At 39.9% G+C, this 26,110-nt stretch overlaps 1 protein-coding gene across 2 annotated transcripts in view; it reads left to right on the forward strand.

Moving 5' to 3' along the window:
* The window catches only part of PRKAR2B (protein kinase cAMP-dependent type II regulatory subunit beta), an 82,206-nt gene that overhangs the window by 12,358 nt on the left and 43,738 nt on the right, over positions 1-26,110 (forward strand). The window contains exons 2-3 of one of the 2 annotated variants that reach the window (XM_035549474.2): positions 5,004-5,054; positions 16,515-16,550. In XM_035549474.2, the coding sequence (XP_035405367.1) occupies positions 5,004-5,054; positions 16,515-16,550 (87 nt within the window). The remainder of the gene's footprint in view (positions 1-5,003; positions 5,055-16,514; positions 16,551-26,110) is intronic. The other variant, XM_035549476.2, reaches the window with a different exon arrangement.

Raw genomic sequence — 26,110 nt, forward strand, 5'->3', positions numbered from 1 at the left:
GTACTGCTGAGCTGGCCGACCAGCCAAAGGAGGCAGAGCGGTACTGAATTTGGGACTTTTCCTTCATGGTGAATAGTGGTTTGGTGTCAGCTGTTAATATTTACAGATTCCTAAGAACTTCTTTTCTTTGGGTCTTTCCTCATTGTAAAATTCAATTGAAATCGTTCAGCTAGTTCAGAAGATAACGGGAACAAGCAGATGGATGATATCACGGTACAAACTTTTCCTTGAACTAAAAAAAAAAAAAAGCTAAAGAAATGAAGCAGGAAGCAGTTTTCTCGAAATGAGGTACTTATTACTAACCCTGATTAGTGGCAGCAGATTATGCAGTAGCCCTTATTTGTTGCTCCTTTTTATGAGTTGGTCTGTCATTTGCAAAATGAAATGACATTTGCTTGTTCCCAGTGTTTCAGTGATTTGTGCTGAAACTAATTTAAACTTGACATGCCAGTTTTAGCAAAAAGGCAGTCTTTCTTCCTAAATATCCAGAACAGAAACACAATTGCTGTTACACTTCAGAGCGCTTACATATTACCGTAACCTGCACTGGGAAGGTAAGATGAGTCTGGTTATTGCTGAGTAAAAGTATTTCTTTGTGATTTTGTTTTGTTTTGCTTTAAATTGGAAGAGATACAAAGGTCAGAATATAAACACAAGCACTGTTTTGAAAATGTAAAGGCAGAGCCAAGAAGATTTACGCATTCATTCCGGAAACTCTACTTTATATTTACTTCTGGCTAGGAACTGACATTGTTTAACTTGTGTTCTGCGTTCCAGGACAAAATAGTTTATAGAGCTGTAGAATTACCCTTTTTTTTTTTTTTGGATGAAGGGGTGAATTTAGCTTTAGTCTCAGTGTTTGTTATGGATTACGTCTGAGGTAATAAAGATTTTCTGTTTAAAACTAACCTAGGTTTTCTTACACAAGTTGCGTATTATAGATTCTGCAGTTGCAATGTTTTATAAAGATAACTTCTCTGAGTGTAGTTTATGTTTGACATCGGTTTCTGTGTTTATGTAGTGAGGAATTGAATGCATATAACTGATTGCGCTTCAGGGAGTGGAAAGAAGGTTGAAGTTTTGTAGTCTGTAAAAAGTCATGCAAATTCCAGTGAGGCTGTGAGATGAAACTCACTGGTGGAGATAAAGCTGTCACTTTTTATGAATTTACTGAAAGGAAATGTTTAATCATAGTTTTCAGTTCAAAAATACTGGTTTTGGTGATCAGTAGTTTTGATTTTTAAAATAATATATATGCCATGCTGTTTTCTAGTGGTCAGCTACATATTTTATGATATGTCCGAGTAACCTCTTGCCTTAATAGCCAAATTATCATTTTGATCTATAACTGTGAAACAAACGGAAGAGACACGTTAATCAGAATTATTGGCACGTCTGTAAAATTAGATGCCTTTCCTGTATAATGCTTCTAGGCATTTAAAGTTTGTAATACAGGAACACCTGCAGGGCCTATGAAACTGCATGCTTTAGAAAATGCACATATGTCTATTTTTACAGGCCGGCTTGATGAAGCTCTTATGGTCTGTCAAGTTAGTTATACATTCATTTAAAAATGTGTTTATATGACACAATATAGTAGCTGAGGGCAACTTTTCCCATATTCTACCGGTCTTAAGAGATGCTTCAAAAATGTGCAACAGAATTTTATTTAAATATTCTGTGGGTCTGGATGAAATCCACAAGACAAAGGAATTTGGACTGAAGGCTAAGGTTTGGTCTCTTCTAATATCATTCCTTGATAATCATCCTGTGAGGAAGAAGAATGAGCCAGCAATTAAAAATCTTTGAGACAAATTGGGTTAAATCTCCTATGTGTGTCACAGACTTGCTGTGTGCCTCTGAGTAGCTTGCGCTGTGTGCCCGAGCACATGCTGTAACTCCGTAAAGTGGAATATTTGCCATCACCTTCTTTCAGGGACCTTGATACATTCATGGAGAGTTGCAAGGGGCTTGTGTAGCATCGCTTCACTGCAGTACTTGAAAGAACTAATATCGGGAGGCCAGGGCCTGGCTGATGCTAGAATTAACTTTTTTTTTTTTTTTTCTCGTGCATCACTTTTTCTGCTTATCATTTTTCTGGAAATGTATAGGAATACCTGAATAATCAGCAAAACTGTTGCAAACAGATGAAACCTGTATGACATAAAGATACCAGACTTCTTCACGTAAAGAGCTATTTCATTCTTTACCTTTCTTTTTGGTCTGGTTTTATTCTTTTTCTCTCCCCGAAACAACTTCCAAGTGGGCAAGCTGAAAACTTAAGACTTCTTAAAAAACTCATGTATTAAAAAATACCCCCCAAAGCCACATGTTTAGACTACGAAGGTTGCCTATAAAAGCAGTATCAAAACTGTGACAAGCTTCAGTATATTTTATCATTGTCTTTATGTAAGACTAGATCTAGGCCAGCTTGCCATTTTCCAGAGCCTATCATAGGAAAGTGCCAGTAAGGTTGTTAAAAACCATAATGTTGTGGAGGGCGCATTCCCCAATGAACAGAACTCTTGCCGAGCCAGCAGCTGCCCCAAAGGGATGTGCTGCTGTGGGGTTGGAAGGGGCTGGAGGTGGCCTTGGGTAGCTGCTGCCCCAGCAGCTGGCTCTTCCCGGCTGGAGCAGACCGCCCCAAGCATAACCTCATGGAGCAAATGCAGGGCTATTTAGACACAGATTATAAAGGGTGAATAGATTTGTCCTGTGTCTGGTTTTTGGTTTTTGGGTTGTCTTTGTTTTAAACATTTTTTTTAAATCCACTAATAGAATGAATTATTTTTTCCTTCCAAAATCCTTTTAAAAAGAAAAAGTAGCAGCAGTATTCCTCATGGTCACTTCTGGTAACCCAATGTGAGTACTTGGAACGTAGGATAAACATTACTTTTAATTAAGATTACAAAGTTGAATATCCTTTAATTTCAGAAGCTTTTTGAAGAAGTCTGTATTTTCTAAAAAGTTGTTGAGAAAACAAGGAAGAACTATTAGAAAGTTACAAGTAATTTGCAGAAATTGATTTATTTTTTTTCTGTTGAGGGTATATTGTAAAACATACTTATTCCAGCAAGTGGAAACAAAAACTCTAGTCTTTCTTCTTTGTGGGTACTTGATTACTGAGATCACTAAGTCTGAGTCAGGCTTCTTACCTGCCTTTTAGCACGCCTGCTTGGATTCAAGAGATGAGCTTTCAGTGCCTGCCCTGGGTAGCATAGCCGGGGGGATAGGGCACGTTTTTGGAAGTGTGGGTTGCCAGTCTGACGTGTAACCGGTCAAGCAAACTCATCTCTTAGTTTTTGTCTCTCCCTTTCCAATGCAGAGTCCTGACCTTTTCTGTTTGCAGACTGTAAAAATTTCTTCAAAGGCAGTGGAGGCTGGGGGCGGACACAAGGCAGGACAAGTAGCACTTCACCAGACACAGTTTCTGTCACGTCCCCAAAGTGGAGTCACTTCACTCTTCAACGATTTGTGCCGGAGCAAGGCTCCAGATTGCCACCTGCACCTCTTGGTCTGCCTTCATTCTGTGTATTTCCCTGGTTAATATCTGAATCTCAGCCCAAGTAGGTAGCTGTAAATAGACAACGTGAAGTGTGTGTTGACTTTTTGGATGGGTCTGGAGGGACGGGATCTTTGCCGTATGACCACATACATTGGTTTCAATTGGGTTTAGCAGTATTTCAGGCAGCGGTGTCATTATCAATTGTAATTTTGGTATCGACTCCAAACTGGGAGCACCATAGGTTATTTTTTGAAAAGCCCTCTGGTGGCAGACCATGATGTGGTGCCAAGAGCTATTTCACTGCCTGATGACTAATCGGCCCGTGGCTGGTTGGAGGGTGTTGTTATCAAGAGTCATGGAAAGTTGGCCCCTCGCAGGAATCTCACAGATAGTTACAGAAGGAAGTCAGGACAACATTCTCAAGCTTTGCTAGCCAGGAGCAGAGCAAAATGGGAGTGAAAGTGACTGTGATGCCAGAGTTTACTTCCAGCAGATGCAACTTTTCAAATGCTGCCCAAACTGTTGAGCAAAATGGAGCGGTACTGAAAAATCCATTTCTGGTCATCACTAGAAATTTCTAAATGTGATCCCAAGGCAATGCAGCCATAAAACATGGGATTTAAAGTTTTCAGTCGTCTCACAGAACGCTTTTACTGGTATTGCAGCATAAGAAGAAAGCAAATGGTGGTAGAGATTTTTGTGCTTTGAACAGCCCTCTGCTGAAAGGCGTTGTTCGGCTGCTACCGAATAGTCCCCATAGAAGTGCTGAAGTAAACTGGTATCTGAAGCTTCCTTTGGGCCCATCTCACCTCTTTTGCATGAGTCTGTTGGTTTGGGACAGACAAGGTGTATCCTATTAACCTGTCCGTAAGGTCTGTTCACACTGTGGGCTCTCTTTGACCTCTCATTCTCTACAGAAATGAGTTTCGGAGGCTCCATAATCAAGGCTCAGGTACTGACTCAGGGTAAGGGGCAGCTTGAGAACAAAGACTGGATCTATAAAGGGCCTCAGGTGACAATGTTTGGTATCATTGTGCATAAATTTACCTTCAGGACACAAAAATCTCCACACCGAGTTAGGCAACTGAGCTGTGTGCTCTGGGCTGTAATCCTGGGGTACTCTGGGGATGTTCTGAATCGTTCCCATGGAGGAGAAAAAGAGTTTGCAGGCCGTGGAAAAAGAACCTAAAAAAAAGAGGCATTATACTCTTATCTAAGCAAAGTTATTTGCTGCTGTTTGTGTCTGGGCACCGTGACGGTAACGTGCAGTGCATGGGTCTGTGTTTGGTCGTGGCCATACAAATGCTGGCCCAGCTGTAGCCAGACTGGGAATGCAAGACGAGCTGTGCCTGGCTGCGTGCGCTGCTGGGAGCTGCAGCGGGTTCTGCATGCCTGTGCTTGGGAGAAGGGGGATAGCTGTTTGGGGAGAATTTCAGCATCAGGACAGTGGTGATGGAGATGAGATCTGCCTTACATTTGCCCTTTATTTTTTCAACAGCTCGCTGGCATGAGCCAAAGAATACAAGGATGAGTGCTGCCCCGGTCACCTGTAAGTGGTCATCCCTAGTTTCCACTATTATTTACCCACTCAGTTCAGGGGAAATTATGGCCAGCAATGCAGTTTGGGAAGTGCTATTTGTAAGAGCCTCAGTCCATATACTTCTGGCTAATGAAAACACACTAGATAATGGGCTCTGCTTACATTAAGTTCTGCAGCTCTTTTGGCGTTACTACCAGGATGATGTCTCTGCATGGTTCTGCATCAATAGGAAGGACGATGATTTGTGTTATCGTGAGCTCATTGTTGATTCATTTTTGCCATTGCCTGCAGTCCTCCTGCTGGTTTGCAGGTTTCATGTTGTCTTCAGCAGCACCTGAATTGCTGGTGCGATGTCGACAGGCCAGCATGCAGCGTGTTTGTGGTTAGGTGTGCAGAGTCACTTAGATATTCACCATCACTTTGGTGACCTTCTTTAACCCCTTCCTTGACTCATAAAGATGTCTGTGGTCAACGTGAACCACGCCTGAGGTCTCTTTAGTTTGTGCATCATCAGTAGTCCTGTGGATAGTGGCTTTGACCATCTGAAAGGGACGTAGGTGGCTCTTATTAATGAAGCTGAGTCTGAGTTCCACCTTCTCCCTGGATTCATGTTTGCATGCTGTCCTGCATGTTTGCAAGAGTAAAGGAGTGCAGATATCACATGGGTACATAAAGTCTGCGCTGAAATGAGGACAGGGTAAGTGCTTTGGTTCATGCTCTGAAAACTAACAAAACTGACTGTGTTAGTTCTGACCAGCTGTGAATGGGTATTGTGAATGCAAGAGAAACTCCCTTTAAATAAGTAATGTTCTTAAATAAACAAACTTTAAAATACACATGAAATCCAAAATCTTAAATTTTGCTAGGAAACAAATATACAAGCAATGCAGGTTGCAGATCATACATATTCATGTACTTTTTCATCAAGGTACTTTGGTAGTACTAGTCTTAGCAAGCAGGCAGAGACTCTCTATAAAACTTCAGAAAGTTTTAATGGTGTTTGCCCATGTAGGATTTGTTGTAATAACCCAGTGGCAAAGTGACAAAAACATGAATAATAGTAGGAGAGCCTGAGTCTTAAAAAGTTTGAGATTTTGGTTTAAACATAGGTAGTATAAATGTGTATGGAGAGAAATCAGTGATGTTCACAGTCGTTAAACTACATAAAAGAGATGAGATAATTATAAACTCCACACAAAGGTGTACTCCCTCAGAGAAGAATCCTGACAGCCATGACATCTTCTTCAACCCACGACCATCAACGAGGTTGCAACTGGATTCCTTTGTAATAAATATAACTTGCAGGTATTGTCAAGAGATTTTTTTTTTTTTTTAAAAAAAAAAGTGGGCCAAATTTTTGTAAAAATGAAGGCCTAAAGCACAGTTGTGTAATAGTTAAGGGATGCTCTTAGATACTCAAGAATTAACAAGAATTGGTCACTTTTGTAAAAATTTTGGGCTATGCAGTTTGATAGAAACATTGATTCAAAGAGAGGTGCAAGTTTTTCTTTGTCTCTTGCAGTGTTGATCCTGAAGCCTGGTGACATATAAATGTCAATTTGTTAGCTTTACCGAGAAGCAGAGCTATCCAACTGTTTTGGGGATTGCTGGTGGAGCTTTGGCAGGATGACCAGTTTTTCTCCCATCCTGATTGGAAACTTGCATACATTAGTAAATACGCTTCAGGCAGCAAAATTAGAAAGCAGAAAAGAACATGAAATTGGATCTGAACGCCTACACTACAGTGTTAGAAAGCAAATAACCATAATATTCTTAAAATAGCTTATGAAATTTCAAGTGGAAAGCCATTTACAGATGGTAAGAAGATAAAAGCATTACTGACATTTTGTATCAGATGGGCTTTAGTGGCAATTGTAAACTATGTTATGGCTATGGCAGAATATTTCTTGAAGGTTATGATAAATTGCTTAGGCAGCAAAGGAGGGGTGTTGCCACAAGTTGTGTGGGGTATGGTGATAAAAGAAAAGAAAATAATCCTGCAGTCTATTTGGCAGAAATAGGGAGTTTAGTGAATTCTACAAAAGCAGAGGGTGGAAGAAAAAAGGGGTCTACGGATGGTGTTCAAGCTAAAGCAGCACTCTACGTCTTAGACTCTGTAAGAGGACTGAACTCCTTTACATTTATTCCATTGGTATTTTTAGGTTTAATTTCACACTTTTTTTCTTCTTTCTAAATATATCACCTCTGCTGGGCATACATTTTCTCATATACACATCATTAGTTTTTGTCATATATACCAAGTAACGTGGGATTGAGGGCAGCAAGTACGCCCAGCCAGAGCTTCCTCGCAGGTTCAAGTTTTCAGCCTGAGTCTGGGTAATTTCTGGTGCAAATTAACTTGTTGCATCCTTTGGCATAACTAAGGATTAAAAATATTGCTGTGAATATTGCTTTAGTTATTTATTCTCTCCTATCTAGGTGACCTATTAGTTTTAATGTGGTAATGACTAAGTGTACTGGTCACAAGCAATAACGAGGATGAATTTGTAAGGGAAGACGTGCTGTGCGTTGCATGCAGCTCTATGTAACAGGATGTGTATTTCAGATAAGGAGAATTCAATACAGCAATATATTCACTTACACTTTTATGTCCTAGCATAGGACATTAATCTGAAATATGCTTTTTTTAAGAAAAAGCCCAAATCTCAAAAGAGGTGGTTGTTTGGGAAGAGTAACTGTTCTTTCCAAGCAGCATTTCCTCCCCATTAGTGGGCTGTGACAGCCCCTTTCACGATATCATGTTGTTGGTCTAACACATCAGACAGGCATTTCATCTTTTTATTTTCAGTGTTAGTAATTACGTACAGCATCAAATATTCATAACAGCTGAAATCTCTTAACTGATAAAGCAGGAGAGATTTCTTTGCCTCTCGCTCAAGGTTTGTGTTATGACAGGCTAAATAACTAGCCAGCTCGTGGTGTAGCAAATGCTGTATGTACGTGTCAAAATGTGGCAATGAGAGTGAGCTGCTTGGTAGTAGCATTTTAAAAACAAATATATTTAAAATCAACACTAATTATAACCTGGGAATAATGGAACAAACACTAAAACGATATATTAGAGTCTCTGTTTATTACATGTGTTCAGGGGCCATTCAAAATGTTGCTGCATTCCTGATGCCACAGTGATCCATTTAAATGATATACAGAATGAGTTTTCATGTTCAGCAGTGCAAAAACTGATGTATTTATCTGCACATTTAATTCATGTTCTTGTGCGGCGACATCTCAATAATCCATTGAATCAATTTTCAAAAATTTTATTGAGCTTTTTTGACATGAGTCCTCAAGTCAGGCTTGAGGGTTGTGAAGAAGTAATTTGTGGGTTGATACTAAGTAGTGGCTAGGGAGAGGTGAGGTAGGAGAGTTTGCTGTTTGGTTTTGGTTTGAAGGAGCAACTCGTGTATTGCTTGGGAGACGTGCATGTGGACTGAGGCATGGAAAGAAGAGCAACTTTCTTCCATGATGTTATGTTTCCCTTCCCTTCCCTTCCCTTCCCTTCCCTTCCCTTCCCTTCCCTTCCCTTCCCTTCCCTTCCCTTCCCTTCCCTTCCCTTCCCTTCCCTTCCCTTCCCTTCCCTTCCCTTCCCTTCCCTTCCCTTCCCTTCCCTTCCCTTCCCTTCCCTTCCCTTCCCTTCCCTTCCCTTCCCTTCCCTTCCCTTCCCTTCCCTTCCCTTCCCTTCCCTTCCCTTCCCTTCCCTTCCCTTCCCTTCCCTTCCCTTCCCTTCCCTTCCCTTCCCTTCCCTTCCCTTCCCTTCCCTTCCCTTCCCTTCCCTTCCCTTCCCTATTTGTAATAATAAAAATGCCTAGATGCTTCATCTCAGTTTCCTTTGAGGGTTATCCTGACCACAGAATCCTGTGCAACCCTTGGAAATGCATGGCATTGGGTTTGAACAGGGGCAATCTTACTGTACTAGCGCTTAATTCTGGATATATGAGCTCCAGAGCTATATCACAAGTAGCATAAGGCAAATTATTCAATATAGTTTTCAGCTTATTTTGACTATAAAATTTTCCCCAATTTCTTGAGAAGCTATTGTGCAATGAAATAGAATTCATTTTGCAGACTAAAAAATGGCAAGAGGCTAAGTCATCTGTAGAGCTAATAAAAATTTCAAAATTCAGTTATGGGTAACTGCATTTAGGACTACAATCTTTTGTAAGGTTCTTGCATATTACAAAAATGGGCATAACATGATATTCAGGTTTTGTGTGTATACGTATATTTTTACAGATGTGTTGTCTTCAGAGAGGAATAATTGTGTCTGTATTATGTTGTGGTGTAGATGGTTTTCAAATATCTAGATGTCATTAAAAAAAAAAAGGCAAGTAATTATTTTGGGGTATCCCCTCTGATGTAGCTATTTTCCACTATCAACATCTATTTCTCTTGCAACAGCAAAAATATTCTCTCAGTTTTTCTCCAAGTAGCACATAAATACTAATACTGTGGCATTGTTTCAACCTCATCTTGGTTCTTGGTCTCTGCCTACAGGACTCCCTGAAAGCAGGCACTTAATACTTCGTGTCTTACAGCTTGCCTTCTGCCTGTGTACACTAATGCCCGTATATGCCTGCACTCTGCCTCCTTTGGTACGCAGCAGCCCTGGCTCCTTAGGGAGCATGCCCTCCTGACGAGCACGTACTGGTATTGCCTTCCAGCAAAGCACCCTTCTTTGTGTGGAGCCAGACCCCTCCACGTGCACATCTTACTCTTTAAGGAGCCGTGGATTTTCCTTCCAAAGGAAAATCAGTGTCTTGGAGTGGACTTACAATTCTCCTTAGCTGCTGAGGTTTGGTTATTAGGAAGTGTGGTGGCAGTGCTGTCGCCCCGACTTTCAGGTTCTGTGGCAGAAGGCTACTTAGGCTGTGCACCTGTGTGGCTGGGGTTTACCTTTTCACTTTGTGTAAAGGCACAGATGATTAATTTTGTTTCTAGTTTAAAAAAAAAAATAATCTTTTTAGATGGACTTACTTGGTGAGGGAAATAATAAGATATATCTTAAAACATTACTGTTGCTGTGAAGTTACTCTTAGAAAGCTGTGCTGTATCTAACTACCCTACTGCAAAGGCTGTTTGTCTTGTGAATAAAACTTGCGTGTTCCCTGGACTCATCCCCTCTCCTCATTCCTGTCACAGACATCATGGCCTTTCACAGAGAAAAGATGAGAACCCCTCTCTGAAGACCTAACAACTCCCTCCTTTGTCACAGTTGCTTCTTCCAACTGTCACTGAACGTACCAGCCACAGTCTGAAGCAAGAAGGAAGAATAGCTCTTCAGAGTAAAGCAGACCATTTCTAAAGTTATTCCAACTCTAACAAATTTCTTAGTGAATATAGAGATCTATGTTATACAGTTTTGTCGTCTATTTGCTGTAATTCAATTTAACGTTAACAGCTTGATTTTTATCATCGTCCTAAAACCATATTCTGGTAAAATTTTCATGGGCTTGTGGAGATTGTAAGCAAGAAATGACCATGTACCGTGACCTCTGATGCAGTCAGCTCTTACTTATCCACTGGTAAATGGTCTGTTGTGGATTGTCCATGCCCTTGTGGCTGTGGATGATCTGTGCCCTTGCTATTCATGCCGGCGGTGCTGCTCAAGCACAGCTTTCACAGCCAGCTCCCTGCTGAGCTGGAGAAAAAAAGAGCTGTGTTACCTCATAGCTGCGCGGGGACAATGCAGGTGCCTCCATGATGTGCTTGCAGTACTCAACATACTCCACCAGCACCACATCAGAGCTTGTTTTGGGAGGCCTGTTGAACTACCTGGGGCTCAGCATCAGCTGTGTTGAACCTACAGTAGTGCTGGAAGAGGAAGACTTGGCCAAGCTGAGGCTGGTTGCAGGGACAAAGTGGGCGAGAGCACCCAAGGTGGTGGGGCAGGAGTGCACGTCCTGCCTGCCTTGAGATTTCATGAGGTCTTATTAATGTGCATGTGCATTAATATCACTGTGTTATCTTATGGCCATCTCAACCTGGAAGTGCTCTGAAATAATCAATCTGACTGGAATATCTAGAAATTAAGTGATGGAGAGAAATAGCAGTGGCTCCAAATTATTTCCATTATTGTTCTCCATGGTTTCCCAGTCTATCATTGTTCTGGGTGATAGAGTTACTGTATTTCATTCATTTGGGCTGTAAAAACAAAAGTCTCACTAAAGCATGTATTTTAGAAAGGCATGCAGTCCACACACATTTGATTTTTTTCTGACTCTAATTAGTTCATTCTAATTAATAAAATGTTTGTGGAAGAAGACAAGCTAATCTTTACTTGCATAATATAGGAATGTGATTACAACAGGCATAATTCAAAGTATTTCTGAAAGTTGCTGGGCATCTGAGAAATGGTTGAGCTTGGAACTGAAGAGGTGGAGCCTGAAGTGTGTGTGAGGCTTATCAGTTGAAACTTGGCCTGGGATTTTGGGAAATGTAGCAAAACATAAGTAAAACAGGAATAACTCATTGAAATCAGGTTGCCCAGGGAGGTGGTGGAGTCACCGTCCCTGGGGGTGTTCAAGGAGAGGTTGGACGTGGTGCTTAGGGACAGGGTTTAGTGGGTGACATTGGTGGTAGGGGGTGGTTGGACCAGATGATCTTGGAGGGCTTTTCCAACCCTAATGATCCTATGAAATCACTGGAGTAGGACTGTACAAAACAGTGCGATGTGTTGAGAGCTGGTTCTCAAGCTCTTCTTGAAATTTTGGTTATGTTTGACCCACTGACCTCAGTGACATCTGTGAGTTTTAAGTGTTGTACCTTCAAGAGGATAGAAAAACTGTATGGTTGGGTTATGACTTTTGTTTCATAACGTCACTCAGGGCATCTGTGCCTCTCACGCAAGCATGACAAGTTATGGTGCAGATACTTCTGTTTGCATCTACCCTTTAAGATAGATTAGCAATACTCCTGTTTTGTAAATATAGCTGGCTTCGGGGGCTATGGCCTGCCAAATTTGAGAGCTTTAGAAATGTAATGGCTGAATTTATTTATTTATTTATTTTTAAGGGAGCTTATCCTTTTCCCTATGAAGATATTACAGGAGCTAATTGAAAGCGAGGCTGGTGGAAAGCGTTCTAATTTTCACTAATACCAAAGGTTAGCCGCTAATCTCCTGTCAGCCCTCATCACTCAGAGCACTCATTTTTGCTCTGTTTTGCTGGAAAAGAGCACTGGCTGGCACTGCGCAGACACGGCGCGGGGAGGCTCCCGTGGCCTCCACCGCCGGAGCAGGCCGCAGGGAGCCGGGTGCGCTCAGCACCATGGGCTGGGGTCCTGCGGCCCAACCCACGTTGGGTGTTTGTCCTTGTTGGCAGAAGGCACGGCGTGCAGGGCAGGTTGGCAGGGTGCTCGAGCACGTCCCTAGCAGGCACCGCGTAGCCTCTTGTTAAATCCCCGGCTGACAGACCCTGGCTTCTTAGGAAGGCCGCGTGTCTGGTGGCCGCGATGTGTTTAGCTTCTTATTCCAGGTGACACTCGTGGCGCATTCACGACAGCTTCTGAAGCGAACTAGACTTTGAGGGCTTAAACTGGGAGTCTGGAAAAAGGGACAGCTCAGCGCTATCAGAACGAATTAACTGCAGGAAGGGTGGCCAGCTGGGGCACCGAGCTTCATCCTGGTACTCTGCGAACAGCCCCATCGAGCCCCGTCTCTATCTCCCCTGCTTGAACAATTAAGCTACTTCTATTGTCTATCTCACAGGGGCTGCTGTGATGAATGCTTAATGCTCTTAAAGAATAATATGAATAGTAAAATACACAATGGGGAAAAGAGCGGTGGTTAGATGGTTTTTGAGTGATGGAAATATTTTTAGTGCATGCTTCGTGTGAGTTGAAATTTTTATAGTGTATATTCAAAGTAAATATGTTAAACCACCTTAGCTTCTTTTGATCATTTATCAGTTATTTCTGTTTGTGTGGTTGATTTGTATTGCCAGAATACTTCAAAAACTGTAATTTTTGTACAGCCATCCAAACAAGGATTGGCAAACATGAATTTCAGTTACCAGCAGGTAACATCTTGGATGATGCGCTTCTCTCACTGCGTAGCGCTAACAGCAAAACCGCTGTGGTATGTCACATAAGGACTGATAACTGAGACAATTTAGTCAAAGCTCTGTCAGGAAGAAGACCCCTGACGCTTTTTTTTTTTGCCTTTTTTTTAAATTTTCCTCTATGAAGGTTTGTAAAGGATTGTAGCTGAGACAAAGTAGAATATGAAGAGTCACGTCCAATATTGGAGTGACATCATGCATGTAAATAAGGTCCTCCATGCACAGAAATGTATTCCTCAGTCATGGTGCAGCTCTCTCTCTCTTGGTCAAATAAAAGATCAAATCTCTCTGGACATGTTCTGAATTTATCTGCATGCCAGTTTATCCTTTATTGGAAAAAAAATCCTCGATTTTGCAACTGTGAGGTTTTGCTGTCCATGTTTTTTTGTTCATTTTACATTTTGTACAAGGTAGTGACGGGGGTGTGTAACCGTAAGTTACTGTAAGCAGGGTTTTTCCTTCCAGTCAGTTGTTTATCGAGTCATTCAGAGCAACCAACTCCCAGAACAATGTCACTGTAACCTTTAAGGTAAAGTATATTTTCACTATAGAGTTAATTTCAATGGCTTTGTAGGTATTGCCTCAAGTCTGTTCCCTTCCCTTCCCGAGTTTAGCTTCGCTGGAATATTTTGCCACTGTGCACCAGCTGTGTTGTAAGGAGGGTGCTGCCAGGGATGGGGTAGCCACTGACAGTGCTTCCTGCTGTTCTCATGGGACAGCTGGCAGTCCTGAGGGCATTCTGCAAAGCCCAATAGTCAGGTTGCTGAAGTCCTGAGAAGCCACTCACAGATGGCTCGTGGAATATTTCTCCTATTGATTTGTCAGTTGGCTTTCTGAGCCAAGGCTTCCAGCTCCTGACACATCAGAAAGATAATTTAAGACTATTTTTTACGTCTGCAGCAAAATGCTTGTTAATCTATCTTTTGCCCACCTTATTATGTTTATCCTGCCAGCCATTGTACCATCTGGTTGTTCACGCATCTACTTTGTAGTGAAAATATCAGCTAAATTTCTTCAGGCTGATGATTTTCTGAGACCTCCTGGTAAGCTTATGTTTCCATCTTTCTGGGCGGCAAAAGTATATCGCAATTTGCTGCGCAAGAAACAGAGAGGAGTTCAGCGTGGTAAACAGCAAAGAGCTGTGGGTGCTGCTTCTGATGCTACCACTAACACATTTGGATGACCCTCACGAAATCCCAGTCTGGGAGAAAGGCTTTGTCTGCTTGCTGTTCAGACATTGAATATTCAAAAGTAGTTGCTTATCGGGGTCCTGAGATTCTGGTTTTAAAAAAAAAATAATAAAAAAAATCTTGCTCTTTTTTCCCCTCACTCCTAACAGTAAATAAATTCTAAAATTTATTGTAAAAGAAATTGTAAAGCTTCTTGCAGCCAAAGAGTGATTTTAAATGTTTATGTGGCTGGAAGTAGCCAAAATAGGAATTGCTCTTTTGACAGTCCCAGTAGCTTGTTTCAAACAGGAGTAGTCTCCAAGGTGTGTGAGTTTAGTGTTAGGTGTTATTTTTTTAAAAGTTGAATTATTTGATGTGTTGGTAAAAATGTGCTGAGGTGGCTGTCAGGAGGAGTTAAAGCTTTATATGTACAGATGATGTGTGGAACTGACAGCCAAACCAAAATACTCTCCCCAAGTTTGGGGAAAGCTTTTTAATGGTAGCAGAGCACAATTTTACGTTTTCTTGATGGAAATATGTCAGATTCCAACTGTATTTTTTTATATAAGCACATCTGCTGAGAACTGCTGCTCATGTGCAGTCATGACCAGTGTCCTGAAATGAATTTGGCCTGTAACCCTAGAGACAAAATGAAACGTATTCTTTTTGCAGTTTGAGGAATTATGTGGCTCCCTCTATTGCAAAACAGTAGTTGCATAAAATCTGATGTTTTCTCCAATAAAAGATGTCTAAATACCTTGCTTTTTTATTTAAAAAAAGAAAAAAGAAGTGGGGGGAATTGGGAAATTGAGGTTAAAAATAACTTTGCTGGTTATGTTAATCCCTTGTTTACTTATATACGTGTTTGGGGTTTGTGATAGCCTATTCACAAGAGGTTTCCTTGCTCCTGAATAGCACGTTGAACCACTGCAGTTAGGTTTCCCAGTGTATTTCTTGCCACTTGGACCTGTCACTGCGGTATGTGCTTGCACAAACCATCTGCGGCTGTGGCTCAGAATTTGTATCTTTGCTCTGGTTTCTCCTGCCCAAAGGAATAAAAAATCACTTTGCATCTCAGGCTGTTGCTCCCTCCTGTTTTCTCAGCATTTTTCTTCCTTTATCTTGGCTTAGATGTTTGAGAAAGGCTGTATAACTCCCGTGTAAAATTAATAGAGATGAAATAAAGAAGTTCAATATTTTTCATTTTTCAGTTCCATGTAAACATTCAGAGTAATTTTTTTAAGTTGAATATTAATAAGCACTGTAAGAGCATACATTTTTAATGTAGCTGTTGCCCATGTTCGAAATTAGGTCATTCAGATCTTTTTTTACTCTTTATTCCAGCTCTCTTTATCACATACAAGTAGAGTTCAAGACCAGTGTTTTATACTAATAATAAGCAGGCCGAGGGTTGTATTTGGAAGGCAAAACATACGAAACTTCGTTTTCTCTCTGGTAGCCCTTGAAGAAAGAGGTAAAACTCAGAGCTGTGTGCTCTAAGATGTATTTTGTGATCTCTCCCAGTTGGAACCGAGATAGGAATCTGATTCCAAATGTTAGCAGCAAGTATTTGGAGATGTTCCAAGATGGCACTATAAAACAATAATTTTCATTGTAAAACAGATTTTTTTTTCTGAGGGGCTGGGGGAGGAGGCGGCTGGTGGGGGTGGTTAGGGCTGGCATTGTTGATTTACCGAAAGAATTTTAAAATTTACTCAATGCAGAAGTTCATCTTTCAGACAGAAGTGCAAATTAGTGTTTTTTTAATGTGTAGGAGTATCTTTGTTGCTAGATTTCCTATAGGTATATTTGTAGAAATAAAGTTGTTTTTTACATTTTTTTTAGTCCATGTCTGCATCATTGTTTTCAAGATGCCAATTTCTGTGCTCTCAATAAATAATGGAAATACAGAACTAAATATTTCACAGCCAGTCATGAACAACAATAAGTGCTTGCATACAGTATCTTATAAGAAGCTGAAAATGGTCTTGAAGGTTTACTGGTTACTTGCTAGCATATCTCTTGCAAACCTGCTTAAAGGTTTAAGTGTGTATGAAGTTAACATGGGTTTCTATAAATACAAAAAATTGATTAACAGTTATTTGTTAATCACAAATGACAAAGTTGTTTTCGCACTTTGAATAAAGTCTAACATTGTTATGTGTGAACTACATTAGATTACTACAAAAAAAGTCTAACTGAAATGTCATGTTTTCTTTCAGCTCCAGTGATAAATCGATTCACAAGACGGGCATCAGGTAAGTTGGAAAAATTGCATGTTTCATTGGTCTACATAATAAATGAAACATAATGCTGACTGTAATTGTCATGTAAAATATAATGGCATTAATCAGATTTATTCAAAAATTTTTGATTTGCCTCAAATTCTCTATCTGGTTTACTGAAAAATGTAGCCAAGGCTTACGATCATAGAGCTTGCTTGAAGCCGTCTTCTTGGTGTGAAATTTATGAACATTATATGCTTTTCCTTTCTGCTTCAATATAATTTCCTTCAAAATAATTTTATGCCTAACAGGACTGAACTTTGAAAGCATGAACTGATTGTAATCTGGTAGTGTTGTCTTGCTTACTTAGACAACCTGAAACAGCAATTTGGTGGTCATCTGTGCATGAGAAAATGTACAAGCATGCTAGAAATCTCTATTTTTTATTTCTCCAAAACTGAGCTGGTTTATATACGTGGTGCATTGTTCTGCTCTGGAGAGCTGGCAGATTGGGTCCTGAAAGCAACGCTGCCATGGTGGCGCTGTGTTGTGCTGTAAGGGTATGCCTGCTTAGTTTGTCGTTTTGTCTGTTCTGCAAATTAATTTGGTTAGTGCCAGCTCAGAGGACCATTTACCTTCACCTAGTGGATGTTACAACGTGTAATAGGTCCTTCCAAATTATGTATCATTAAAAATTAAGGTTCTTGCTCTTTCCTTATTGTCTCCCTACAATATAGTCATGAGGTCTCATATTTTTGAGCTCATTCTCCTGAAGCGTGAGGCCTGTAACTTAACTCTTACTTGCTTGTGAAATCCTGTGAATGTGGAAGTGGGGCGTAGAAGCCACCACTCAGTGTCATGAGACTCATGACAGACTCGTAAGAGTCAGCAGACCAGGAGATGTGATCTGTTCCTGTTCAACTCGGTATGCTAAGTGTACAATCTAACTGTAAAGCCCTTTCTGTTTTCAGCTGCAGGTCACTGTGAGTAAATGTAATCAACTTTGTGTTTCACAATCCAGAAAGTCTAGCCAGACTTCTAACATTACTTCTTGCAGTGTCAGTCAGACGGTTCCTTCTTTGTCAATATAAAAATACCAAGTTGCTAAGGATAACTATGGAACTGTATAGAAAAATGGAGGTTTACATTTGCAGGATTGGTGCATAGTAGGTATGTAGCACACAGTAAGAGAGAGTAATTAATTCCAAATATACTCATGCTGACAATTTTAAGGATTGATATTTCATAAGGTACTGTAGCATGAAACAAAAGGAATGATTGGTAAATAGCACTCAGTAACAATGAGCAGGGCTTTATGCAAATTGCACGTTTTAAGCATGGTCTTACTGTGAGTGATTGATAGCTGACTTTAATGAATTCAGTCTTTGTAACAGATGTGTGATAAGCTTTTGCATTTCAGTAGGAGACTTTGTTTGAAAAGCTAATATGTGCTCGGAAAAAAAAAATGTTATTAATGTATTTTAAAACTAAAAATGTGTGAGAATTCTGAATTTTTTGCACACTTACTCAGAAAACACATAAATAACTTCTTTTGGCAATTAGTATTTAATGTGTATTGATCTTTTTGTGGAGAGATAAAGTAGAGTTATCTTATTCAGAATAATAAGTCAAATTGTATTATGTGGTCCAGATGTAAATCATGTGAGTCAGCTTCAAGTTGCATCAAGGTAATACTGCAGTCTATTATATGTACTGTTTTATTAAGTCTCTTGCAGCTTTAATTGTCAAAATAATTATTTTTCAAACAAGAAAGCCCATGGAAAGTGATAGCTCTTACTTTTCTTCTTAAATACTAAACGACTACCAGAGAGGTATTTATACCAGCGTATATTTAAGAAGCTTGATTGATAAAATAGAAAATGTGAAACAAACTATGCTGATAACACAGATATTTTACAGAAATGTTTTAACAATCATAGCCATATTTTGAGGTAGTTACCTTTTTTAGTTGGATGACTGTTGGGATACATTAAGATAGTCAAGATTACTTTGCAAATAGAGGTCCCAGATAGTATTCATGTTTTAATGCTTTGTAGCTCAATAGCATTCTGTAATCTAAGTTGATTCTAATACTTAGGAAATGAGAGGCTGACCCAGTGAAAAGTACAGTTTTTCCTCAAATATGCGTGTCTCTTAATTTTAGGCTTTTTGGCTAGGAGCTATTTGAAAATTTGAAATGTTCAAGCTTGTTGATTCTGGAGTGTTTTTGAAGATTTGCTTCTGATGAACATTTCTCCAAATTAACTACAAGTAGCTGGAGAGTTAGCTGTAGCACGTGGTGTTGTTTTGTCTGATCTAGCGATATCACAGACAGATTCTGAGAGTGACTTTTAGGGTCCCTGCCTTCCTAATACCTCTGTCCATAGGCTGTCTCTCCTTCCTCTGCACAGATCTAGGAGTTGTGCTGCCTGAGAGTGCATTGATTAAATGAAAGTAGAAACACGGCTGTTCTCGGTGTGTTAATACTCATTCGACCTCCAGCTGACCAACACTGTGGGTCCCAAATAACCATATCCACAACAGTGGCAGCAGTGGCTGCATTTAACCAGGAATGGAGAAAGAGTTGAGCTGCCACTACTGGCAGCAGTCACAGTGACACCAGGTGAGGATAAACATCCAGAGATACCTGCAGCAAGGACTCCTAGACTGCTCTGCTAAAAGCTGCTTTTCGAGCTCTTGCAATGATAAGCAGGGAGAAAAGCCAGATGACACAGATTTCTTCACCAAGAACAATAATTCTGTACAGTAGGTGTCTTGATTTTGATGTTTCTGCTATTCCTTGGATAATCCCTACTATTTTACTTGGTGGCATAGGATACGGTTATTTTTCCTAACAGCCAGAAATTAAGCAGCCAGAGATTAATTGCTGAAGCACCTGCTGAAAACAGTATAGTAAGGCATTCATTATTTAACAGCTGTTCCTGTTAACATGCTGTGAGTGTACTAATGTACTGTCATTGGTATATGGAGGATAAAGGAATAAGTAAGCTAGGATCAATTAATTGTTCTTGAATTTCATTTCTCAAAATTTGAGCTACATAATTTAGCATGTCTCTTCTGTGTGTTTCACATATGTGTTTGCATTTATGCAATGTGTCTCCTATACATAAAACACAGATGTATGTATACCATAGTGCTGATGACATAGCTACTTACAGGCTGGTTAATAATGCACCCTATTGTTTTAGATTATGAACAAAGAATAATAGATATCACGGCCTTAAACAGATAAGTTTAGCAAGGAGAGGAGATTAATGATACATTCTGTAGCTAGAATGAACAATGAGACAGCCACAAGTTAGTTAATTTTTCGTTTAAAATCTGGTGGGACTGAGTTGAAGAGACAGGAGGAAAAAATGTTGAGGTGATCAATGGACTTGGATGGGAAGAAAGGGGAACATGGAGTTAGTAGAGGCAGCATGAAGTGGAAGAGAAAACTGAATGTTCATGAGGTGAAAAACAATGTGGAAATTTCTGAACAAGCAGACGTAGCCAAGAGGTGCAATTTCTGAATACAGACAGATACTTTCCTTCTGTGGATTAGATTAGTTTTCATCCACCCATCTGAGCATGAGATACTTAGGGTTGGAAAGCTAATGAGGTTCTGTATGCTAGCAGAGGCATGGGGTTTGTGCTTTTCAGCATCTTGACAAATAGATAAACAGATAAATTTTCTCATTAAATATTGACAGGAGTTGAGAATAATGCAGCAAAACCAGCATGAATTTGCTACAGACTGAACTTAAATTTATAGTTAGTAATGCCATTTACTAAGGCTGTTTATTATACAAATGTATAGTATCATTTTAATTAAGAAATACGTAAGTCTATAAAGTTACTTCAGTTATGTACCTGCTTTAGCTTCTGAAAGACTGAAGAGAACCTAGACAAGGCTGCCACGAGTTAGCCTGCTTAAGCTAAGAAGAACTGGTAGGTAGGCTCCAGGGCATCTGTGGAGCATCAGCAACAGAGAGAACCTCCCCATCGCTCTCCCCTGAACAATGGCGAACTTCAAAATACCATTTTAGCCCCGTGGAAAGGAAATAAATGATGTTTTAAATATTGTTCTCTGGACCAAGCTGGAAGGAGAAGTAGTTTATTGATTTATTTATACTGGCTCCTCCACAAAGCTCTAAACCAAAATTACTTAAATATAGTCATCAATGCTGAACCTATCAGGAGAAACTGCCCTAGGTATAGTTGGAGTAAATTTGTTATCAAGCAAATAACACTGTCATGGAGGAGGAGAAAACAAACAAAAACCAAAAGAGAAGGGAGCAGGGAAGGTAAAAACTTTCAGGCTCCTTCTCCATGGATGTCAGCAAGGACCTCTCCAAAGAAAAGACAGAAGCACCTAAATAAATTGAGGCTGATGTCCTACACTTCCTGGGTCGGTCATCAGCCTGGGAGGGGGGAGGGTGAGAAAGAGAGAAGAAAATCTCACATGGCACTAGAGATCTCTGTGCAACAAATAACTTTCTAGTTTTGACTTTCTGAAACTTTCATTTATTTATTTTTAATTTGTGGCAGTTGAAACTGGGAAGCATTTTTTTCCTTTCCATGCACTCCTAAGAACTGCCACTTGTAAGTACACGGCTGACTAACCGAAGATGAAAGGCTGAGAAAGAAGGCAGCATTTTTTTACGCCTTCTTAAAAGGGTGTGTTTAATTCATTTAGCAAGCACTCAAGTTCTAGATATTTTGGTATGGAAGGCAAATCGCTTTTGTACCATGGTGATTTCTAACAAAGTCAGGGCTGTGTTTAGTGGCCTTTTTTTTTTTTTTTTCAGATACTCCTACAGCACACAAGTTTCTCTACGATTCAAAATGCATTTTATTTGACTCTACATTGTAAACGTTAACCTTACAATGGTTTGAAAAGAAAGGAGGAGATGCAACGTTCTCATAGTTCTAAGTTGTCTGATATGTCCCAAAGCTGTGATCATGGAATTATGTCTACCAGTAATTTACTTGAATTTGTGGAGCAAGTTATTTTAGTTGATTTCTGCTCAGGCCTGGCAATTATTTAAATGCAGCAAAAGTTTCTGCAGATCAGAAATATTTTCTAGCAGGTAGAAAATGATCAAAAGGAAGCCGATGAAACTGGTTCAGTTCTTTTAGAATTTTTCAGAAATAAGAAAAAATTTTAACGAGAACACACTGATTAATTACTGAGCCCCTCAAGCTAGCTGTTTCTACTGCACTACTGCATACACACACCTACACACAGACATGGTGAATTGCTTCACAAACCAGCTAGTTGTGGTGAGTACTTTATAGCACCATCATTTATAATCATGCTGTGGTGATGTCTTCGGTGCCGGGTCACCTGTCGGATCTCCTAGCCACTAGCTGCCAGCGATGAGCAGGACGGTGTCACCACATCACAGACCAGATGCATGCATACCATGTCACGCATGGGTCACGTTACGTGGTTTTTCCCTGTCATATGACCAAAATGCAGCCCTTCCTGCCCATCGTTCATGGGTTGCCGGCATCCTCATCATGTGCCTGCAGAGATGGGTGTTCTCAGCTGCTACGGGCTGACGCACAGGACTCACGCCTCTGCGTGTCATATGATAGAAGCCTGCATTTTAGCACACATTCAGATAGGAGGAGGAAGGTTTTGCACAGCCCTCATAAAAGAGAAAATCTGGGAGCAGGTTTGCCAGAACAATTTAATCTATCCTTTATCTCATTTTACATCTTTGCATAAGGTGCCATTGGGAAGAAAGTGACAAGATAAAAGTTTGGGGCCTCATTATTCTGAGCAGATCTGCGGACTGTGGATTAGTCATGCCCACAGTAGCATTTACATATATCGCTGCTGGTTTTCAGCTGAATGATTTTTACAGAAAATGTGACAACCTACTTAAGGAACACAGAGGAATTTTACTGAATTTAGACCATGTGAGGCTTATTAGTGAAGGAATGGTTAATTGCTTTCTGCAATTATAAGCTTGAGAGAACGTAGGTGATACTAAATTCAATCGTTAAATATAAACTAGCATTTAGGAAGAGCAAATTGATTCTGTTAGCCAAGAATAGAATATGCCTCTAGGAAAGAATCTAAAGTTTTAAACTTAAAAACCAGATTTTCCATTTGTAATCTCAATCTTCTTGAATCATGCTGAGATTGTGTTAAGGAGATTGTCACGCACTGTCCTGTGGCATGTTAGAAATGTCAGAGAAAGAATGCTAACTGGAGTGAAATGGTATTTCCTTTTATAAAATAAGGCAGAGGTTGGAGTTGTACCAAAAATGATGGTTAGAAATGCAGTAACTGTAACCCCCCCCCCCCTTTAAAAGCTCAGGTAGGAGAAAGTGCTGTCGTGGAAGCACGTCAAGTCATAGCAATGGAAGAAGAATTAAGAACTTTATTGATGTAGTTCTTCGAGTCTGGTGCAGGTGCTTGCTGAAAGCACAGGTGTTACCCTCGAGAACGAAGAGCTGATTTGGGTGGCCTGTCTCACACACGCTGTGTATGCTCTGTGAAATGTTAAGATAGCTGTTTCCCACCCAGTCCATAAAGAAGATCCAACTCCCTCGTTTAGTTTCTCCTATGTGCCTTGTTTGCTGTGTACTTCACAAATTACTGCAGCGAATGAAATGCTCACGGTAGCAAGAGTTCAATTTGCTGTCTGGTCTCTTCTAATAAATTCTAGGAATTTGAGAAAAGTTCCTGTAGAAAAACAATGTGCGTGGAGAGCATCCACATTTACTCCCAAATGCTGCCTGTTTTTGTTCAGAAAATCTAATGAATTAAGATAATGAAGTTAAACTTAGAACGCTCGTTCCTGACCTGTTTTTACCTTGAGATTTGTTCCTTTTGGTTCTGATCTTAAGAAGAGCTTGCCTGCTCGGAAGGTTGTCTGTCTTTTTTGTGCAGTTATTTTAGCTGCTCTAATGAAAGATCCTCCCTGCAAAACTGTATCCTCTCTAGATCATCGCATCAGTGCCTTTACTCTTCCATACTACAGCATATAGTTGGACAGTGATGTTCTTTTTCAGAAGAAAAACAACTTGATGTAGTGGGTGGCATCCGTGCCCATGGCAGGGGGTTTGGAGCTAGGTGATCTCTAAGGTCCCTTCCAACCCAAACCATTCTACGAAAACAAAACTTAGTCTAATTGTGCACTTCTTCTGGAACTTTTAAACTTCTAAGTGGCTCACTTTCAGCATTCATTAAGTTGTAGGTTTGTTTGTTTGTTCAAGATTCCTTTTATAAAACCAACGAAGTCTGGAACAGGTCTGAGCAGGTCGTGTCAGTATTTCCTTGTATAGATCCTCAGCAGAGACTGAATACAAAATTTTCAGGGCCTATTGTAGCAGAGGTATGGGAATAGGCCAACAGTTGCAAATGAATGTAATGCTAGATTTAACGTATGGTTATGCTTAGACTGGCTTGTCATAACACTTTAGGACTAAATAAAACCTGAGGAGATTTATTAGGTGCTTGCTATAAGGCAGAGCTTGAACGGGGTTAAGGAAGGGAGGAGAAAAGACGAGGAAAGACAATAACTTAGATGATTTCTTCAGGTTTCATGTTTCATATTTCTGTGACTGTTTAAATATCTTTGAGAGCACATTCTAGATTTCACTTTATAGACTGATTAAAATGTACAGAGCAATTATTTTAAAATTGCGTGATTTGGTAAAGATAGATAGCGACCTCTTCAGACTATTGGCATGTTATAAATATGTTTTAAGTTCAGAAATTACTGCATACACACATCTGTGGGAAGTTGTCATTTTTCCTGCTGTTTTCCTATTATCTTTGGAAGATATTCTACATGTAGTTTTGTATTAGTAGAATGAAGAACCATATTTTTTTCTGCTTTTGGGGCTGATCTTGTTTCAGTTATAGGGAACGTAAACCAGAGGTTGCAGCTGAAATATGAAATTCGTCTTAATGGATTCCTGTCCAGTCTGTGTGATAAAGAGCTCGGATATCCCAGCCAGGTACGGAGCTGCTAGACCGACACACCGATTCCTTTAATTGTGTGTGTGTAACTGGTAAAAACAAGGTAGGGTAAGGGGAAGTGCCACAGCATAGGTTGTGTCTGTATGCTGAAACCTCCCCGCGTGAGCCTGCGCTCCCTCTGCTTTCCGGCGTGCAAAGTCGCTGTCGTCTCGTGTTCCACTTGAGGTGGGAAGCCCAGAGAGGGGACCATCGACGGAGCTAATTTTTTTTTCCTCTTATTTTAGGCAGAACAGTATTTGACGCACTTGTCCTTGGAATTCGTTAATGCAATATCTAATCTTTTGTGACAAAACAAATGCAATATGGACAAAGAAGATATCTTCGTGTTATGTAACTAAGTAGTAGTGAATAAATTCCAGAGAAAACAGGTTTTCCAGACAAAACAGACTTTCTATCAAAATAAATAGAGAAATGATGCCAAATGTTCATATTAATAAATATGGCTGTTATTTATCTGCAAGCAGTAGTTAGCAAATGTTGATGATTATTGAATAAAAATGTACTAAGATTTCTTAATGGATGCTCTCAGACAGCGGTGAACGCTGTAAACTAGTTGATATAAAACACAGATTTTTCTCTCTTGTATTTTAAATTCTCATTATAAGTAAGTTTTCTAGGTTAATCGTTCTTTTCTTGCATCCAGTTATAATCTGACAGGCAACAAATCCCTCCTGTGTCTGGCAACCTGTAGCTCATACTGGGTTTTCTGTTTTAACATGCTCCCAAGTTCACTTCCACCATTGATAGTCTCAGCTATCCCAATAACACACCAGAATCTAAACGTGAGCAGAAAAGCTAATAACCTTCTGGTGAATTTATCAGGTTGCTTGTAACTCATGATTTTGAAAGAAATAAAAAATTGATATTTATTTGAATGAATGAGTATGCACATTACTGAAATAAGTAGAAAGTATTTTTTTTAAATGATTTTTGGAGCAGGCCTTTATAGATGGTCATTATTTAATCATTCTGATTTTTAATTCTCTAAAGCATTTCAGTATCTGTTTCTATGATAAACTCAGCTTTGGTTGCCTCGTTATTTTGTTCTTTAACATTTCTATTTAGATTAGGGGGGTATGCCAACGCCACTAGAGGTAATAGAGTATGAATTATAATGTTTGGCTGTAATATTTGCCTGCCATCTGCTAAAGCAAATCCATTCCATCTCTGATTCTGTGTGGTGTGACTTTCATGCTGTAGCATATATCTTCCGGAGGATAAGAGATGAATAGGGCAAGGTATGTTTTGCTTATTAAGTTGTTCAAAATGGAATAACAGTACTCATGGAACATGTTGCTTAGCACGTTTTCTGGTAGAACACCATAACACAAATGGCTTGGCCTTTAACCTTTAAGTTTGGATTAATATTTGGCAGACACTGCTTCTTTTAAATGCTGTGGAGTCAACGAAAGGGGAAAATTAAATATCTTTGTATATAATATGCATAAACTGGCAACGTACAGCAGCCTGATGTCTTGCTTCCTAAATGTTCTGTGTCAGTTCCGCATGTTTCATAGGAAGCATGATGTCTTGAACAGCATGGTGTATTTTTCAGTTATTTAAACAAAATGTCTTTTGTCAAAGTGTG

Source organism: Cygnus atratus, chromosome 1 (genome assembly GCF_013377495.2).
Source record: "Cygnus atratus isolate AKBS03 ecotype Queensland, Australia chromosome 1, CAtr_DNAZoo_HiC_assembly, whole genome shotgun sequence".
Taxonomy (NCBI): Eukaryota; Metazoa; Chordata; class Aves; order Anseriformes; family Anatidae; genus Cygnus; species Cygnus atratus.